Here is a 20007-nt window from a genome sequence, read left to right on the forward strand (position 1 = left end):
GGCATTTTTTACTTCTTTTTCACTTTGCACGGGCTGAGAGCTTCGTTGGATGGGGGGGAAGGCTCACGAGACCCCAGGCCGGACTGAACCGCGCGGTGACGCGTGGATACCCGGCAGATTCGTAAAAGCGCGCGCGGACGCGACGCACGACGGCGTCCTGGAGGCGCGTGTTGGCCGGCACGGCGGGGCAGGGTCGACGAAGCGCGTGTCGTTCTCGGCGGCGTCCTGGCGGTGCGCGACGGCTGGCGCGGCAGGGAGCGTGGAGGCGGCACGCGGCAGCGTCGTCGACGTCCTGGAGTGGTCGGTCACGGAGCAGCGTCTCGAAGAGCGGCGTGGCAGAGCCCGCCTACTTCAGGGACTCCGCCGGGGCGCGGCGAGGACCGCCTGCACCCTGGCAGAGAAGGCAAAAATGACGGGCGGCAGGCTCGAGGCCGCCAGCACCGGGACGAGTAAGATCCAATCTGGGTCACAAGACAAATTTATTTCCAAACCGGCAGGGTACATAAGGCGCGTAGACCATACAGCAACACTCGAGAGGGAACGGCTGCCGGTATGCCGTGGCGCCCTCTGGGCGGCATCCCCGCGAACCCGGCCCAGCAAAAGGCTCGCCTAGCGCAGCCAAGCGGCTGGCTAGGACCTCACTGGAGTCTTGCCGCCGATACCCCGCGCGCGAGGGTGGCGGAGGCTGGCGTGTGGCGAGGTTCGTGTCAAAGCCCCCCCCACAAAGTCAACATAAGGGGTCCACACCTCTTTTGGCGGCAAAAGTTCAAACGGACCCTCGACACACGAACGGTTTAAATCACTGATACTTCGCCAACGAACCACACAGCCTAGCAACACATGACTGGAAACACTTAAAATGCTAACTACAACACTAACTAGCCTAAAACACTCATCAGAGTTCAGTACTGCTCGACCGTAGGCCTTCTTCACCCAGGCCTGCCGGTCAAACATATCTCGGTAGATCACTCCGGCGACCGATCGCCATGGTAAGCCTGTCAACTCCCCGGGCTCGAATGGGAAGCCACGACCGGAGTCCCCGGCGGTGCCTTGGCGTCCCTCCGGACGACTGCTTGCTCCGGACCCGCTGTCAGCGTCCGCGTAGTCCCCGCAGACGAGTTGGCGGGCCTCAGGAGGACGGCCCGCGTTGGAGACGGGCTCTGGGGCAGCAGAGTCCATGGCGACAGCCTCGGTGTCTACCTGGCCGTCGGCTGGCGGGGCGCCGTCGCCAAGCACAGTAGCGACTTCAGGGCCTACCGCGTTGACTGGGACTGCCGAGGCGTCGGCAGCGAGCACGGCGGCCACCTCGGAGACCACCCCGTTGGCCAGGACGGCGAGGGCGGCGGAGGCGTTGGCAGCGAGCACGGCGGCCACCTCGGAGACCACCCCGTTGGCCGGGACGGCGAGGGCGGCGGAGGCGTTGGCAGCGAGCACGGCGGCCACCTCGGAGACCACCCCGTTGGCCGGGACGGCGAGGGCGGCGGAGGCGTTGGCACCGAGCACGGCGGCCACCTCGGAGACCACCCCGTTGGCCGGGACGGCGAGGGCGGCGGAGGCGTTGGCAGCGAGCACGGCGGCCACCTCGGAGACCACCCCGTTGGCCGGGACGGCGAGGGCGGCGGAGGCGTTGGCAGCGAGCACGGCGGCCACCTCGGAGACCACTCCGTTGGCCGGGACGGCGAGGGCGGCGGAGGCGTTGGCAGCGAGCACGGCGGCCACCTCGGAGACCACCCCGTTGGCCGGGACGGCGAGGGCGGCGGAGGCGTTGGCAGCGCGCACGGCGGCCACCTCGGAGACCACCCCGTTGGCCGGGAAGGCGAGGGCGGCGGAGGCGTTGGCAGCGAGCACGGCGGCCACCTCGGAGACCACCCCGTTGGCCGGGACGGCGAGGGCGGCGGAGGCGTTGGCAGCGAGCACGGCGGCCACCTCGGAGACCACCCCGTTGGCCGGGACGGCGAGGGCGGCGGAGGCGTCGGCAGCGCGAACGCTAACACCATCGTTGTCGGGCTGGGCGTCGTGGGCAGGACGAATCCCGGCGTCGTGGTCCGCGGCGTAGTCCACCTCGTTGGCATCGAGAGCCGAGGCGGTGCTAACGGCGGCGGCAAGACGTCTGGCTTTGTCTGCATGGAACACCCTGGCGTTGACAATCGCAGCGTTGACCGCGTCGTGGCCGAGGAGGACCCGAACGAGATCGGCAGCGGTGGCGCCCGTGGCTCCGTCGTGGAACAGGAGGTCCATGGCTGCGCTGGCTTCGGCATGCACGTCGGCCTCTGACAGGATGGCCGAGGCGAGGCGGGTCGCGTCGACTCTGGGCACCGCGCCTTGGAACGTCAGGAAGTCACTCAGCACGTATAGGACCGCTTCGTTGGCGAGGAAGGTGTAGGCGGCGTCGTCGGCGTCCTCGTACGGCAGCTCGTCGTCGCCCGCGCCAACCGCGTCCTGGTAGAAGTCGCGGACCAGTGCCCGCAAGTCCGCCTGGAAGACGGTCCGCAACCCGTCTTCCCAGCAAACCGCACGCGTCTCTGCAGCATTGTCTTGAACGTTCACTACACACATCACACTTTTCAAAGTTTGTTGGTCGCAGGGCCTACTCCAGCAATAAGCGTATGCACACTGTTAGTCCTGGCTAGAGTAGATCCTGGCAGGATCGCCAATTGAGAGCTTCGTTGGATGGGGGGGAAGGCTCACGAGACCCCAGGCCGGACTGAACCGCGCGGTGACGCGTGGATACCCGGCAGATTCGTAAAAGCGCGCGCGGACGCGACGCACGACGGCGTCCTGGAGGCGCGTGTTGGCCGGCACGGCGGGGCAGGGTCGACGAAGCGCGTGTCGTTCTCGGCGGCGTCCTGGCGGTGCGCGACGGCTGGCGCGGCAGGGAGCGTGGAGGCGGCACGCGGCAGCGTCGTCGACGTCCTGGAGTGGTCGGTCACGGAGCAGCGTCTCGAAGAGCGGCGTGGCAGAGCCCGCCTACTTCAGGGACTCCGCCGGGGCGCGGCGAGGACCGCCTGCACCCTGGCAGAGAAGGCAAAAATGACGGGCGGCAGGCTCGAGGCCGCCAGCACCGGGACGAGTAAGATCCAATCTGGGTCACAAGACAAATTTATTTCCAAACCGGCAGGGTACATAAGGCGCGTAGACCATACAGCAACACTCGAGAGGGAACGGCTGCCGGTATGCCGTGGCGCCCTCTGGGCGGCATCCCCGCGAACCCGGCCCAGCAAAAGGCTCGCCTAGCGCAGCCAAGCGGCTGGCTAGGACCTCACTGGAGTCTTGCCGCCGATACCCCGCGCGCGAGGGTGGCGGAGGCTGGCGTGTGGCGAGGTTCGTGTCAGGGCACGTTTTAAATTAAGCGCTTGCTGAGGAGCTGGTTTCATAGTATGCAGCCATTTGATGAGAATTAAAAATCTTCAACTCAAAAGGAGTTTCCAAACACCGATTTTTCACACAGATTTGAGCAATAAAGCACCGATTCACATGAGAGTTTGTTCTTCTGACTTCTTCTCCTTTAAGACGAAGCATCTCCATACCTCACACTTGTACGCACATTCGAAACAAGAAAGGGGCAGCAGGTATGGTTGTATGCATATATTGTCAAATCCGTCTTTGCTAGTCTGTTTGCATGTCCATTGGGCCTTGAAATAAAAAATCACATCTTCGTAAACTTTTTGGTTCATCGCAAGGAGAATTTTTAGTAAACGACTAAAAGAACACTAAAACCCTCATTACTTTGGAACTAATGGGAGTTGGGAGTCCAGTCTGTGGCTGTAAAAGTTTTACATAGTAAGCAACTAAATCACCAAAAACTAAAGTACTGCCACCTATACTTTGGAAGATAGTTTTTTCACCTTACAGTAACCTTAACACGAAGCATTTCCTTACTTGTGTGCACTCGAGTGCCTAAATTTGCTTGTGTACTAGTTGGTCAATTCAGCAGGAGTGACGGGCTTTGAACAATGAATAACGGGATAGTGTTTTTTTCCAAATCGGCAATAATATTTACAGATTTTGGCTAACGTTGTCGTTAAGTGATGCTTTTTAAAAAGGTGCTTTTACCCCGCTAAGCATAAATTACACAAACGTTCCAAAAGGCGGGGGTCTCGTCATTTAGTTTTACAAAACTGACATCCCGCGATGCGAATGGTTGGTATTTTAACTGTCAGTGCGCTCTCTACCTCAAGTCCTGTCGATACTGACATTGTGTGTTTGCATCGGAAACTCACTGATATGTACCGATAACAGGACGCGTAGTCCGCAACTTTTGGCAAAGGTCCTTTGCTGCCCTTTCCGGCCTTTCCTACGAAAGGCTGCCTCGGTGTCACACCGCAACAACACTGTGGCAAAAAGCTACGGAAAATTCTGCAAACAGCTTGTGGAAATTCTCCGTAGCCCCCTTATCAATATTCTCCGCAGGCTCTTACAGTATTTTCCGTAGGACCGCACAGTATCCTCCGTAGGACCTTACAGTGATCTCCGTAGGACTGTACAGTCTTCCAGGTCCTACGGAGAAGACTGTGCGGCCCTACGGAGAATACTGTACGGCCCTACGGAAAATACTGTAATAGCCTACGGAGAATATTGATAAGAGGGCTACGGAGAATCCTGGCAAAAAAATAACAGAATTTTCCGTACCTTTTTGCCACAGTGAAACGACGAGAACTCCAATGGACTTTTTTGGATTGGCCTGGCCAACAACAGCACCAATAATGACCGGTTGAAGGGGCTCGCAGCCACAGCGCCAAAGCACACGCGCCAGAACATGCCGTGCCGAAATCGATGGCTCGAATCGATGTGTTGATAACCATGTCTCGAGAGCCTAGCCAATCAAAGCCAGGGGAAACAGACGAGGAGAAGAGGGTTGAAAATGCAGAACTTATTGACGCAGGCTCGCTAGGATTGGTCTAATTTTAAAACGGTAGCAGTATGCACTAAGCACACGGCAGGTTTATTGGCTGAGCGATAGCGAAACCCGTTACTCCAGTGGAGTTAAAAAAAAAATTTCTGCCGCGCGCGCGCGCGCGTGTGTGTGTGTGTGTACTTCTCCTGAACGGCTCGGCCGATCTGGCTGAGATTTTGCAGGGTCATTAGGTGTGTCCTTGGCTTGCCACACACCAAAATTCAGCTTTCTATCTCAATCCGTTTGGTCATTTCAGCCAAAAAACACTTTAAAAACGGTAGAAAAAAGACAACTTTTTAGGTCCTTTGAACTTTTTGTCAAGTTTCATAACGTTTCATATGTTTTTGATGGTGCTGATGACGAGAATAGAACCCATTACCCATTCGGACCCCCGACCCAACGTTAAGTCCCAAGTGTAGATTTTGATGACCAAATGCTATTTTTTGGGGGATCACGCCCATTTTTACGGTCTGTCTAGCAAAGCAGCCTGCCGAAGGCAGGCTAGCGCTGCAGGCGCCAAGGTAGGTAGGTGTATACGCCAGGCGTGGGTTGTCAAAACTGGCGCAGCATCGCGAAGCCTGTTACGACAAGACACGGACGTGGTCTGGCGTACACCTACCTTGTAGTGTAAGGTGTTATAAATTTTCACCGGGAACTTCTAATATCATCTGAGCGGGCCGGGCGCGTTTGCAAGTGTGCCCTGCTGGTTGCTGGGCAACATGATTGCCCACACGTTCTACTACGCAGGGGTTCGTCCATTCAGTTCCACCAAAAGGCCAGCACGTGATGTGAATGGACGGTATTTGAATGCCAGCCCAAAGCCCAAAGCACCTTTGCAGCTGAGGTCTCCAATTGGCATCGTCAGCGGCCCAACATGGATGCTCCGATAAGGGAAGGCGTAGGTCGCAACTTCTGCTGCCCTTGCCCCGCCATTGGTCACAGCAAGTCGTCCCTCCACCCCGGTGCCGCCATGTCCTTCCGCCGCGCCACGCTGTGCCTCTGGGCGCTCATCATCAAGGTGGCGGCCTGCTTCACCTACATCCCGGTCAAGCTGCGCGGCGGCCGAGTGCAAGCCTTGTCCTTGCCAGTGCTGCTCACCTCGTCCACCTGCTACTCTCTTGTGGCTACCAGTCTCTTGGGGGTGGTTTGGGAAAGTAAATTGATGTTTGTCTTCGTCGCGACCATACACATCTTGGAGTACCTGGTCTACAGCTCTCGGCGGGGTGACGTCGCCGTACTGCTGCGCTGCCTGTGGACGTACCTCAAGGTGAACCCACCGAGCGCTGCACGGTGGCGCACCTTCTTCCTGGCCACGGTCGTCATGGTCCTCTTCAACCTGGGTCGCTCAGCGCTCCTCGTAAAAAGATCCCTTCAGGTCTTCGTAGAAATAGGCACCTTCAGGATCGTGGCCATCTGGGCCTTAAGGATTCTGCGTCTCACGATAGGTGTCTGTATGAGTCTGCGCCTCGTATTTCCACTGGCCATCATTGGTTTCGCGGCGGCCGACCTGCGCGCCGAGTGCAGCAGACTGGTGCGTGCGGCGCGGGAGGACGGCCGCCTGGTCGACGGATTCGAAGTGCGAGCGCTGCGCCAGCGGCAGTTCCTCGTTCACGACATGCTCCGCCAGTGCAGCCACGCCAACGGCCGTGCCGTGCTGCTGGAGTTGGTTTACATGCTGCTGATCGTCACGCCCCTCGAAAGCCACTTCACCACTATATACAATAATGATTATTTGACGGCACTATCCTGCCACGGCCTGCTGATGATACCCATGCTGGTTATTATATTATTGTGCCAGTGGACAACACTGGAGGTAACTGCACTTCATAGTTCATGCACTCGGAAGTACCCGTGGAAGAAATTGTAACACAGGGACTTTCTGTCGCAGTTCGATGCCCTGGTCAAAGAGCTCGTCAGCCTCCATATCGACCAGCAACAAGCATTTGACCGGACTGCAGAAAGAGAAGTAAGCAAAGTTCAATCTTAAACTTCCTTTCCGTTAGAGAAGTTTGTTTAACTTAGTGTGTACGTCGCTTAGTCGAGGTCGCTGTTGAGCTGCATCGACCATTGCCAAGACAACAGGTTCAGCCTGGCAGGAATATGTCACTGCAACATCGAGTCCGGATCACAAGTAAGGAAAGCTTTGTTACCATCCGGTATTATAGTACTGTACAATGTATGGAAATGCGTTACTATGCATAGTTTTACGTGGCCATGCAGTCATACAAAAAAAATATTCATCTGCTTATAGCTTTAAGGGGGCAATAGAGAATAGCCAAAAACTGACTTGTGCGATTGCTTCAATACGTCTAGTTCCCCGAAGGTCAAACTTTCCATGTTTGAAGACCTTAAGAAAAGAAACATTTTAAGCCCAGAACGGCGTCAGCTACTTTAGTTTCCTCAAAAATCCAACTCATGAAATTTCCTCAGTCAGAAAAAAAGAGTATATCGCACCGTCTGCGCCAAAATGTAGGAAATTGAAGTAGCTATCGCACGAACCACAACCATGAATAAAAGCCAATTATAAGATCAAAATTTCATCCATAGACCTGTTCTAAGGATTTTGCAAACACGATCAAAACCTGGTTTTCCATTTTACAAAAATTTTTCACTGACATCTACGTTTTAAGATACTTTCTGTTTTTCTCATTCACAAGAATCCCGGGTGGAAGGATCTTTAGTTAAACTGTAGTTTCAACTACAGTACCAAAACTGCAGTTCCCGAACTAAAGTTAGTTTTAAAAAGAAACTGAAGACTAAATACAATTCCACTTTGCAGTTGAAATTGTAGTTTTCTGTCAGTTCACAATGTAGTTTTAGTGTTGATTTGAAGTTCAGTTGGAGGTTCAGTTTAAGTTTCAGTTACAATTTACTTAATATCCATTTCTGGAAGTAAAGCGACTGCTGAAAATAAATATTCAAAAACTGTCTCTCATCTAGTATGTTTCCGTACTTAGTATATATTTTAAACATATTCTCTTATCGACATACTAACGTTGATAGTTATGTCTCAAAACTAGTACGTTTCCATACTTCTTATGCAATCTTCTAGTTGTATCAAGTAAAAGTTACATACCACTAGGGGAACTCAAAATTACAGTGGCTGCTTCATTGCTTTTAAAGCAGTTGAGGTTTACGTTGAATTTTTTGTCGTCTCCCTTTAAAAAAAGTATCAGGTTAAAAGCAAACGTTTATGGTTTATAGCTAATACAGTTGGCTTTACTTTATATGGTATAGTTGTTCGCTGTTTAAAAATTTATGCAAGTTTCCCCTTTTTTTAAAGTTAGCCTCCCTAAAGAGACAAAGCAACCTTAAGTCTGCGACAAGTTTACGTAAACTGACTTGTCGCAAAGGGCCAAAATATTTTGCGCTTACATTTTTTATACTGACAGTTTAAAATTAAAATTGGTCATAAAATGCAAGTTTGTCATGAAGAGGACTACAACTTTACATAGGATTACTCTAAAATTGCTTGTAGTTTAAAAGATGTAGAAAAATTCTTAGTTTTGATTTTTTTTTATTAAATCTAAATCAAAGTAATTCTGTTAAGTCCTTCATATACCCTTTTTAAAATAAACATAATATTACATGCTAGTTGTATTAAATAACACTTTCGTTGAGTGAAGTTGGAGCAAAGCATATTGACTACCGCGAAAATGGACACTTAGTGCATCATCCGCTAGGTGGCGCTAGTGTCGCATCATTTACGTCTTCGAGTTAAAAGTGTTCTTGCAGCCGATCAGGGGAATATTTTTGGATCAAACTCTGTGCAGGGCAAATATTTCAGATGCTATGACTCTACCACAAAAGGATTGACCTCGATAGGTGGAATATTAGGGAAATAACTTTGAGTACAACTTTCCTCTCGCGTACGGCTACGGGTCGTAGTTTGGTTAGGCTCCGATCGCTGTGTCCCCAAGTGCATTAGTCCTCGATGCGAAGTATATATTTTACGAGCGATCAACTCCGAGAGGAGGTGACTCCACTCACACCTTAGGCTGAAATCACCTAAGGTGGCAAAATGAAATCAGGGCTGAGGCTCTATTTTGAATTTTCACTCTCTTTTCGGAAACTGAACCCCAACTACTCTCTTTCTAGTTATTTCAAATGGCTTTTAAGTTGTTCGAAACTAAGGTTGAACTGCAGTTTGACTGCAGTTTAACTAGCACGAAAATGAGGGAGAAACTATAGTTGTTCCAAATAACTGGTAGTTTTTGCATAGTTAAACTGCAGTTTTACTGCAGTTGACCACAGTTTAACTACAATTTTTTTTCTCTTAAAAGTTACTTTTAACTTCTTGATTTTTTAATTTTTTTTTCACTTAAAACAATACATTTTACAACAGAAAAACTCCTGTTTTGTCATATAGTTTTAACTGCAGATCCTTCCACCCGGGATTTAACCAATTCTCTCAATTTTTTCAAATGAGTGAATACAAATTTGTATCTTTTACGCCTCCGACTGTTTGGTTCTAATACAGATCCAAATAAGCGGAACCAACGTAAATCTTAGTACTGACAACGGAATTTCATCCATCGTTAATTTTTTTCGGACAATTTTTTAGCTCTGTTCAACTATGTCTTTGCAGAGATGACATAAAGGCGTGTTTTACGGTTTTTGTCTGATAAATAACAGGAACTTCAAAATTGTCGCAAAACACGCTGAGGTGTACTCCGTCAGAGAACGTCTCACATGCTTTGTACTGTTCCAGGCGCTCCTTGCTGTTGGCAAGTACTTTGTCATCGATAAGCTGCAAGAATTCCACTGAAGAATATCAGAACCATCAATATATGTCAATAATCATTGTCACGCTTTGATTTGTTATGGAGACTACCAGTGTAAATGCACTTATAAAAAGAAGAAAAAATCTCCACTCTACACTGGTAAAACTAGAGCGTAGTATTACCCTCTGTTTTCAAGCATAGTCAATTTACGCTTGAAATCAAGCGTAACAGGCTCATCCACCAAGAATCTGCCCTGGGAGAGTGCATGCATGGAAAAATTTCTAGTCTATGCTTCATTTCAAGCGTAACGTCTTCAAGCGTAACATTATGCTTGACTCAAGCATAGAGTTACGCTTCAGTTTTACCAGTGAAGGAACGTTCTTGGAAGCAGATGATACTCGTCGGGTACACTTAAAATGTCTTACGAAGAAATTTCCCGTAATACGAAGAAAATGGCGCAAGCATAATACGAAGGTGGTTTTTCTTCGTATTACGAAGGTTTTTCTTTGTATCTTACAATGAAAATGCTAAAAACATTCGTATTACGAAGGAATATTGCTTCGTATTGCGCTTGCGCCGAATTCATTGTAACATACGAATAACATAGGTGAAATTTCATTGTAAGACATTTAGAGTGTACTGTCCTATGGGCTAGTTCAGGCAGTAGGGTAAACTTTAAAGTTATCGGCAGGGGTACAGTTATCGTCATCTCGGCGAATGATTGGGTCCTGCTCTGCAAGCACGCGTCCGTTAGTGATGCGGCCAATGCAGGTCGCTAGAGACACCTTTTGAGCATGCAGGACCGAGACAGCATCGCGTTTGGTGAAGCATGTCAGCCAACAGAGCCATGTTTCTTGTCAAGTGCAGAATGAAGCTGCTTCGGCCGCCCGTTCTTATCTTCCATGCTAGGAACAGGGGTTCAATCTTTCGTTAAGTTCGTGAATGTGGGCCGGAAAAAACTATTATCTTTGCAAGTTTCCTTCTTCCCATCTATTGAAGAAGGCATACTGTGCTTGGTGCATAGAAATTCCTCTTGCTTGCCCTCATTCGGGGGGTGCCGATAACTGCACCTGAGAAATCACCTCAAACACAACGTCAGGGTGGCCTCAAACTTCACTGGTGTTTCGGGCGTCATCCGGGAGTTAATATTCTGATGCATTATGACCGTAGGAAGACCCCTGCCAAATTTGAATGAAATCGGACCACTATTTCCCAGTGATCTACGTGATTTACGAAATATCCTCCTCGGCGCTTTGAAAGGTTGTTTTTTCGCAGCTCATGGTGCTAATTGTCCGTGAGTCTAAAATCAAGGGCGCAAGAGGCATAACAGAAGAGAGAGAGGGTTCGTGACATGTCAAGGGGTGATTATAGAGTGTCTGTGACGACTGTTAGAAATTTTCGTCACTTTCGGTCATGTTTTGCCTTTGTAACAAGGGGTGCCGATAACTGTCATAAAGGGTGCCGATAACTGCATTTGGGCTGCCGATTACTGTGTTTTTGGTAACCCTTTTCTCAGGTTAAATAAGAGTGTCACAAAAAGTTTTTAGTGAAATCTTTGTCAGCCACTTCGTTGTCTAGATCCTTCTGAGGTGTCTGGAACAAGTCGCACGGGTCTAAGTGTCAAAACCTACCCTAGAGGCCCTTGAAAAGAAAGCGATGCTCTTAAACTGACGGTAACTGTACAGTTTACCCTATGCTCTTATCTCTGTTATTGTGTGAATAAAGTAGTGTAAGCACCCGCCTACCTGCGCCCGGCGAGGAGGAGAGGGGAGGCGAGAGCGGCAGGGATCACAGTCCTTGCCGCGAGCGCGCCGAGCCCTGCTGAACCATGGCGCTGTACCGGGGGAGTGAGTGTCCATGTTCCGCGCAGACTGCGAGCCACTCATTCACTCACTATCCGGCCTCGGCAGCCAACCCCTATTATTGTTAGGATACAGACTTGTTTTCTGGACTTGACAGTGAAAGCTAGTCGTTCAGTTATGACGAAATGGTTACAGAACGACTTCTGTCGCTATCAAAATTAGCGACTTTTTTGTCGCTTATTTACGACAAAATTTCTGACAGTGATGTGTTTCAAAGCATGTCGTAGTTTTAGGTGTTTCAAAGTATGCCTTGTAGTTTTAGGTACACTGCAAATCCTGAGAGGGGAACAGCTTCGCACATTCATAAAATTTGACCTCATTCCACCTTCAGGTGGCAAAAGCGCCTGAAAAAAGGTAACATGTGTGGCAAAAACACCTGAAAGTAGGCAACATTAGTGGTAAAAGCGCCAGAAATCTTGCACATTCTTGCACATCACCCTAACATTGCACATAAAATTTAACAGTGGGTCACCCCTCGGCAAATCCAGTGGTATGTTTCTTCGTCACTGGAGTGGCGCTTTCTCTAGCTTGCCAAAATTTGGCGTTCCATCCCTGGTTTCCGGATTCCATGCCTAATTTTGGCGTTCCACAGAGAGCGCCAAAATTTGGCGTTCCATTGTTCCATTACCCACAGACCAGAACGCCAAAAAATGGCGCTGCAAAAGAAATGCAATAATTTGGCTTGAAAAGCATCACACCCGTCCACAGAAAAAGAAATGTCCATACAATAGTTATCAGTGCTAAGGATCCCTAGTTTAAATCACAGCAATTAAAGTATGAAAAGTAGGACTGGACCAGTACAATACAAGGGCCTGACTGCTCTCCGATCATTTCGAAACTATTTGAGTTTCTTTTTCTGTGAACGGGTATAATGCTTTTCAAGCCAAATTATCGCATTTCTTTTGCAGCGCCAATTTTTGGCGTTCTGGTCTCTGTGGAACGCCAAAATCAGGCATGGAATCCGGAAACCAGGGATGGGAACACCAAATTTTGGCAAGCTGGAGAAAGCGCCACTCCAGGGGCGAGGAAACTTACAACTGGATTTGCAGTGTATGTTTCAAAATATGTATTGTAGTTTGAGATATGTTTTAAAGTATGTCTTGTAGTCTAAGGAATGTTTTAAAGTATGTTTTGTAGTTTAAGGTATTTGTAAAGTATGCCTTGTAGTTGTAGGTATGTTTTAAAGTCAAGGTATCATCTGTTAAAAACTAATTCCGAGATTTCTATATGAGGGTTTGTTGGCTGAGTGACAGCGAAGCCTGTTACTCCAGTGGGGTTGAAGAACTTTTTCTGTCTGTCTGTTTGTCTGTTTGTCAATGTTTAATTTTTCTTTTTGACCTGTACTGTCATGTACCAAGGAATCAATAAACTGAAATTGAATTGAAATTGAATTGTCTGTTTGTCTGTGCGTGTACACTACTCAACCCTTCTCCTCCTGAACGGCTCGGCCGATCTGGCTGTGATTTTGCAGGGTTATTGGGTATGTCCTTGACTCGCCACACGCCGAAATTCAGCCTACCATCTGAAACCAACCAAAAAACACTGAAAAATCGGCAAAAAGGCAACTTTTCAGTGCCTTTCAACTTTGAACCAAGTTTTACATCGCTTGTAATGTCTTTGAGGGAGCTGATTACGAAAATTGAACCCATTCTGAACCTTTGCGTGCCGTCCAGAAAGGGACGGAGCCTGCCGAAGGTAGGCCAGTGCCAAAGCAGGCCAAGGTAGGTGTAAACGCCAGGCGTGGATTGTCGTAACTGGCGCAGCATCGCGAAGCCTCTTACGACAAGACACGGTCTGGCGTACACCTACCTTGTAACACGTAGGTGATAGATTATCTCATGCCGTCGAAGTTACTCAAAGGTATGCATTGACAGGGTTTGTTCGAGGTTATCCTTTTTCGTAAAGGAGGGAGGGCGGATGAGGAGGGGAGAATGAAACTGCGACGCACGTTTCGAAAATTTTGCGCGCTTGCTTGGGGAACTTCACCCGGAGATCGCCTGCTGTGATGCTGATTGATCCAGGAAGCGGAAGAAGGGGTTAAGTCGAGTTGATTCAGTGACCTCTTATCAGTCTATCAAATAAACATGAGCGGAAATTTGGTCCAAAAATAAGTGGTGAGACAAGTCCCATCCTCTTGCATCTATTTATAGATGACATTCCCCACCTGTTCTCCCACCTGCAAAGTTAAGGCCTTGCAAAAGTGCACGGATTCAACTCGACTTACCCCCTTCTTCCGCTTCCTGGATCTGTTGAGGTAAAAAAATTGCTAACAGTCGCAATAAAAATTTATAAATTTATGAATTCTACACTATGTTTGCAAATAATGAAAAGTAGCAACAATGTGCATAAACTTGCAAAAAAGCATTTGCCACACGAATTTAAATAATAAAATAACTATTTCAATGATCGCTCCGGTTATGTTTTCTCGTCTGCCTTAACACGAAGGACTTCCTTACTTCCAGCCCAATTTTAAGAATTGTTGTCGCTCTCCTGAAAAATCATAGATCATGGACTTGCGTCACTCTGTCTACGTTCCACTGATTTACAGATTTGCGCCTCCATGAAATGGTAACATGCAATCACTAAGTGGCTCCGTGCAAGACCGCATCGCGTGCGCCGTTTTCACAGTTGACCTTGTTTTTTTTTTGGAAAGCATTTGACATGGGGCCCACTGGCACTACTATTTAGATTCGAGTCTTCGTTTCCTCATGAACGCGCCGCAACGTATGTCTACATTGAAAACACATGTAAGCTGCGCCGTTGAACTTAATCTTTGTTGTTAACGAATTAAAGTTAAGACGTTAACCTAACCAAATTAAGGTGCTCGTTAAAGTGAAGGCTCTGTAGTACTAGATAACGAGTTGTCGTTACGCATCAAAGAAGTTTAAGTTAATTTTACTTCCAAGCATCTTAGTAGATCGTATTGCTCTAAGAGCTTCGGCAGGTTTTCAGTCTCAAAGAAACATCACTGATCAATATATCAGAACCTTTAACGAAAATTGAGGTTTTAACCATTTTCTTTCGACCAAGGCATATTTGTCCTAATACTGTACTGCCCAAATATCGCCAAAATATAAATACACACACGAACACAAGCGGTGAGAACTACGATCTTTTAATTTTTTGTAAGTAGGATAACGTGCTGAATGACGGCCATGGTACCAGTGGTGGCCACTTCACACTTTGCGCTCACTTTCCATCCAGGCGAGATAAGTTAAACAATTGAGCTTTTGAGGTTTTTTACTGTCACATATTGGCAACGCCACGCCGAAAAAGTTTCAGTTTTGTGGTGTCGTGGACGGGCGCACGGGCGCAGCGCGCGCTGAACACTGCGTTTTCGGCCGGCCGAACGCTGCTTTTCATACCGGCCTAGATTAGCGCAGGCTTTGACGGTACCGCTTGTCAGTGTTGTGTGTAACATGCCCGTGCAAGAGAAACATCACGCCAGTAGAATCGAGAGACGAAAAGTTATATCATAGCATACATTTTTTTTTTGGAGGAAAAAGGGCTGGTGGCGTGGCCAGTACTGGGCAGGCAAAACAGTGCGCAGCCAGTGATTGCCACACGAGGGGCAAACAACTTCGTCAAAATTTGAACACCGTTATTTTAAATTTACGTTATTTCACGTAATTTCATTGTCATTTCAACGTTATTTCAAGGGTATTTCAACGATATTTCGCTTGATTTCTTGTTCTTTCGCGTTATTTCACGCTATTTCGCGTTATTTCACGTTACTTCACCGTTATTTCATCGTTATTTCACCGTTATTTCAACTTTATTTCACCGTTATTTCACGTTATTTCACATCATTTTACCGTTATTTCAAGTTATTTCAAGGAAAATGTAACCAAAATTCAAGTTGTTTGCCCCTTGTTGCCACACAAGTGGTTTGACGTGGACTTTGCAGCGAGCGATGCAACGCCGTGCATATCCGTCTAGTTTGTTGCCTGCAATATCTTGTTTTTGGCCTGGTACCTCACTCCCTCTGTCTCATGGAAACCTGAATTCACTGTTACCATAGAAACTGTTCAGACACCGTACGTATTATAAAATTTGATTTAAAGTCCAAATTTCAAGTATGCGATAGAAGCAATTGGATTGCGGAAACGTGTTCACCTCAACAAGGTCAACAAAAAATGTAAAAAATGTTGTAGGTTCAGGGTATGTTTTCAGAAGATATCGGCATCAAAAGAGGGGAAAATATGCATTTTGTTTTCCCCTTTGGACACCGATAACTTTTGAATTTGAAGTCTGTACCTATAACTTTAACTATAACTGTAAATCGAATCCCTGGACCGGAAGTCAAAGAACAAAAGTACGAACCAAAACCGCCTCTGCGCAGAATTGTCCCCCCTTCACTCTGAGGCAGCGTCTGCGCAGAAACGGTTTTGGCTCGTACTTTTGTTCTTTGACTTCCGGTCCAGGGATTCGTTGAAATACCCTATGACCGTATCCTATCTGACTGTCGTGCCACCTCCCGGAAAAACGCCACGTTTCCCGAACGAAAATGGCAAGGACTATCCACGCAAGAGACTCCTGTCAATACACTTTCTTTGTTCCTTTAGCCGTCGCGGGTGAACGGTGGTGCATGCTCCAATCATCGATAGTGCCACTGTTACTCAAAAATAGCGACATTGGACCCTCAAGCTATCTAGATTTTAAGGCTTGTTTTGGCACTCGAGACTACTAAAGAGGAAACTTCATTACTAAGTTTATGTCCGTGGTAGGTCCGCCATGACGTCACTACGCTCTCCCTCCGAACTGTGGGCTTTCCTACTGCTGCTGGCTTTTAGTTACGTTCGAAGCAAAAACATCAACACCTTTGCAGTACGTATCACACTCATTGTATCAGGGTTCAGACAGGCCTGGGACAGGCATGGGAAGACAATGAATACTTTGTTACACAGCTACCAAAAAATGTAATGATACAGGGACTGCACCATTCCGATTGCCAGCGAAGAGGGGCTGGCAACTCGGTTCGATGGAAGGACGGGTCTCTAGCTTTTCCTAACACTTGCCAGGGCACGTCTCGCGAGACTTTGTCTTGTCCACTTGGAGCGAATGTACACCCTGTCGTCGAGTGGTTGTTGCGGGCGCGAGGGGAAACACTTTGTCGCCAGCTCACAAAACAGTGACCTTTGCTGCAGGGTCCGTACATCACCAACGTCCTCCGGGCTGAAAGCTGTCCGTCAGTAAACATTCAGTGGTCCGCACGGCTGAGCCACTTCAATCCCCAACGGCCGTACGACCTGCAGGTCCTTTCGGGAAAATTCAATATCTCGGAAGATTTCGGGGACAATTACGCGGTACGAAAAAGACTTTAAATTGGACACTATAATGCAGTCTAGCACCTTTCAGTGTGTACCACATCACCCTCACAAGGAGTGATTGAACCAATGGACTTGTCCTAACCAAAGACACACCAAACTGTGCCTAAAGTTTGTCAGAGCAAACCGGCAAAAAGTTATGAACATGATCTGTATCGCGTTGCTGACGAAAGTGACATAACAAGAGGTTAACCCTAACCTCCTCAGAAAGTAAGTGGTCGATGTGCATGTGCATTTCAGTTAAGTGTCTTTTTGGACAAGCGATCGAACAACCAATGGAAAGAGAATTTCTTCGTCTATAAGTTCGCCAAGGGGGGATGCTCCACGTTTCGCGAGCACATGCCTGGACTGTTCAATGCCGTGGTGAAAAACAGTGGCCTTGCTGTCAACAAGAAGACGACCTGCGCCTTGCCGCGGGTAAGTTCCACCCCTGCACCGCAGTAAAGATTTTGGTTGAAACTGACAATCTAAAGGCCTGTTTCTATTTTAAAAACTCCACCAAAACATTTCTTTGTGACATTGTCGCGCCCATGCAATAAGTAAACACCTTAACTTATTTCATTTCCATGACCCCAATTTTTTATTTTGTGACCAAATTAATTTCATTTCGTTATTTTTGTCACAAAACTCAAAGATGAGGTCAAGGACTCGAAGTGAAAGTGTTGGAATGGAATTTAAAAGTGGCACGAGGTATACTATCGATTGTATAAAGACTGTACACTTTCAAAATACCTTGAAAAGTGTCAAAAATAATTTTGCTTTGTTTACTCACACGCAACTGGAATCACAAATACTCAAAGTTGACGCGTCCCAACAGAATAATCATAACTGCCAGAGCATATCCAAGACAATCCTAACTGCCACAGCAGATGTAAGACAATCCTAGGAGTCAGTACAGATTTAGAACTATCTTAACAGCAAGGGACCGAAAAGTGTTTATAAACTATCTTAACTGCAAACAAACAAGTGGATCTCGATATCTCTGAAATGCAATGCTCACGTATTTATAAGGATGAAACTTTGTAACAAGCCCTCCGGCGAGTCATTTTATGAAATGAGTTGGCGTCACAGACTGAAAGAAGAGACCGCCTTTAAGTTAGAATAGTTCTGAATCGACACTACGTTAGGATTGTCTTGGATCTGCTCTTAGGAATGTCTTGAATGAAACTACTCTGGCAGTTAGGATTTTTCTATTGAAACGTGTCAAAGTTTGAAATTCCCCCAAAAAATATAGTTTTACATTGTTGACAGGGGAACTTCGTCGTGAGGAATGAATCAGTGGACTGGAGCTTCCCCAGCGCTCCAATCATGCCTTACGGGCGCTACCGGTTCCGATTCGTTTTCCAAGTTGCCAACGACACTGACAGAACCCACATGTGTGGCCTCGTTGAGTGCATTGCCATCCCAAAACCATAGAGTTCGCCATCAATCAAATTATTCGTTGGAAACCCTGGAACTCAGCACAAATTCGCTCTGATCTTAATACACATTCACATTGAATCGATGAGGTAGGAGAGGGGTTAACTCAGTTTTCATGGTTTTTGAGAGAAACGAAATCCTGTGTGCAGGAAAAACTGAAAATAAAGAAATTACTGACGCAGATAAATTTTTTTAACGAAGTTAAGTAATGGGTGTGAAAAGTTTCGAAAGGGATTTGAATTTTGATTTACAAGGTAGGTATAAGACCGTATCAACAGGCTTCGCGATGCTGCGCCAGTGCCACTTCCGACAATATACCCTTACAGTCGTTGCTGAGTGAACAACAAGTGTAATCAAAACACCAGGAACCACTCGTAACGTACCTACTGGCTCCTGGCTTTTTGATTTATCGTATTCCTATGCGATCACGTCTACCTTCGCCCAGCGTTCACACTTCGAGGGATCCTATTCAAAAGATCTTATCTGGGTGTTCCCCCCAAGAAATCTTATCTTAACGCAGGCAAATTTCACTTAGTTTGATCATTTGATACAGCTACAAATCAATATAATTTAAATTATATAATAATAAGAGGAAGCGGAATATATTTCTTCTTGCACTATTGGATTCTTTGACCTTTCATTTCATATTTCAGTGAATTCAATTGTGAATTGAGTTCAGTGAATTCAATTCACAATTGTGATTTAATTCTCTCGTACCCGTCCCAATTGGTCAAACTGACTGAAATTCACCTGCGTTTAAGATAAGATTGTCTTGGGGGAACGCCCAGATAAGATCTTTTGTATAGGACCCCTCGACTTACCCTTGCCTGCGACGCTTAGCCCGCCTAATTCAGCACGTCGGTTTGTACACATTCCGATGCCTGGCAAAGGAGGCTGATGGAACTGGCGGAAGTCCCTGAGTACGGAAAAATTAAGATACCGCAAACCCCTTTGCACCAAAGTGTAGATAAACAAGGTAGGTTTACGCCAGACCACGTCTTGTTGTAACAGGCTTCGCGATGTCTCGCGGCCTGTTCCTCCAATCTGCGCCTGGCGTACCCACCTTGGCCTGCGGCGCTAGCCTGCCTTCGGCAGGCATTGGCTTGTCCATCATCGGTTACTTTCTTACTTGTTTCATGCTGGGGGCGGGACCCCCTTCATTCTAGATAGAGTTGCTTCATCTACAGATAACACGATCTTGACCCTTGAAACTTTTTAACTTGTGGAGACTGGGGGACTCCACCCCCCAGACCCCACTTTCTTTAAAACAGAAGTGATCTGCCTGCAGAAAACTCGATTTTTCGCCGTTTTTTAGGTGTTTTTCGCCTATAAAAACTGAACCACGTGAGCTACGATAGTGAAATTTCGCGTGTGCCGAGCCAAGAACATACCTAATAAGCCTGCAAAATCTCAGCCAGATCGGCCGAGCCGTTCAGGAGGAGTAGTGTACTATGCGTGACAAAAGTAAGCGACCCCTCCGGCCGGGACTGGCGATATCCCGCGCCCAGGCCGCTGCCGAGACAGGCGGACTCCTCGGCAGATGGACCGACGCAGGGCTGCGCTGTTATCAAACTATCACTGCAGGTGCCGTGAGGGGGAGGGGGGCAGCATGTGCCAAAGTGCAGAGGCAGAGGACCCGGCCTGTGGCCTGGGAAGTCCGATGCGCAGGCAACTGGACTTGGTCTGGAATTTCGGTTCAAATTCTAGAATGCAAATTTTCTAGGGCGTTATTTTGACATGTTGGGAATGTTGGCCACTGTATTGAGGACTCAATTTTCGAC

General features: G+C 47.9%; 2 protein-coding genes across 4 annotated transcripts; both read left to right on the forward strand.

Moving 5' to 3' along the window:
- Positions 1-6511: 6511 nt before the first annotated feature.
- LOC117651422 lies at positions 6512-9972 on the forward strand. Its single transcript, XM_034395466.1, has 4 exons — positions 6512-6707; positions 6783-6860; positions 6933-7025; positions 9606-9972. Exons 1-4 carry the CDS (start codon positions 6567-6569, stop codon positions 9660-9662), a joined length of 369 nt encoding a protein of 122 aa, XP_034251357.1. The 5' UTR covers positions 6512-6566; the 3' UTR covers positions 9663-9972.
- Positions 9973-14171: 4199 nt separating this feature from the next.
- On the forward strand, positions 14172-18531 carry LOC117651412. Of its 3 annotated transcripts, XM_034395450.1 has the most exons (5): positions 14172-14227; positions 16208-16307; positions 16628-16786; positions 17048-17224; positions 18059-18531. In XM_034395450.1, coding segments are annotated over exons 1-5 (603 nt in total). In that variant the 5' UTR covers positions 14172-14225; the 3' UTR covers positions 18224-18531. The 3 variants fall into 3 exon arrangements, with proteins under 3 accessions (XP_034251341.1, XP_034251343.1, XP_034251342.1); XM_034395452.1 differs by lacking the exon at positions 16208-16307 and having other exon boundaries at positions 14197-14227; XM_034395451.1 differs by lacking the exon at positions 14172-14227 and having other exon boundaries at positions 15949-16307.
- The last annotated feature ends 1476 nt before the right edge of the window (positions 18532-20007 follow it).

This window comes from Thrips palmi, unplaced genomic scaffold, assembly GCF_012932325.1.
Source record: "Thrips palmi isolate BJ-2018 unplaced genomic scaffold, TpBJ-2018v1 HiC_scaffold_5, whole genome shotgun sequence".
NCBI classification, from domain to species: Eukaryota; Metazoa; Arthropoda; class Insecta; order Thysanoptera; family Thripidae; genus Thrips; species Thrips palmi.

Coding starts and splice junctions, on each gene's coding strand:
- LOC117651422 (XM_034395466.1), top strand. CDS start 6,567: ATGCTGCTGATCGTCACGCCCCTCGAAAGCCACTTCACCACTATATAC. Junction 6,708..6,782: donor GCCAGTGGACAACACTGGAG/GTAACTGCACTT, acceptor TTTCTGTCGCAG/TTCGATGCCCTGGTCAAAGA. Junction 7,026..9,605: donor ACATCGAGTCCGGATCACAA/GTAAGGAAAGCT, acceptor GTACTGTTCCAG/GCGCTCCTTGCTGTTGGCAA.
- LOC117651412 (XM_034395450.1), top strand. Junction 16,308..16,627: donor AAAACATCAACACCTTTGCA/GTACGTATCACA, acceptor CCTTTGCTGCAG/GGTCCGTACATCACCAACGT. Junction 16,787..17,047: donor ATTTCGGGGACAATTACGCG/GTACGAAAAAGA, acceptor TGTGCATTTCAG/TTAAGTGTCTTTTTGGACAA.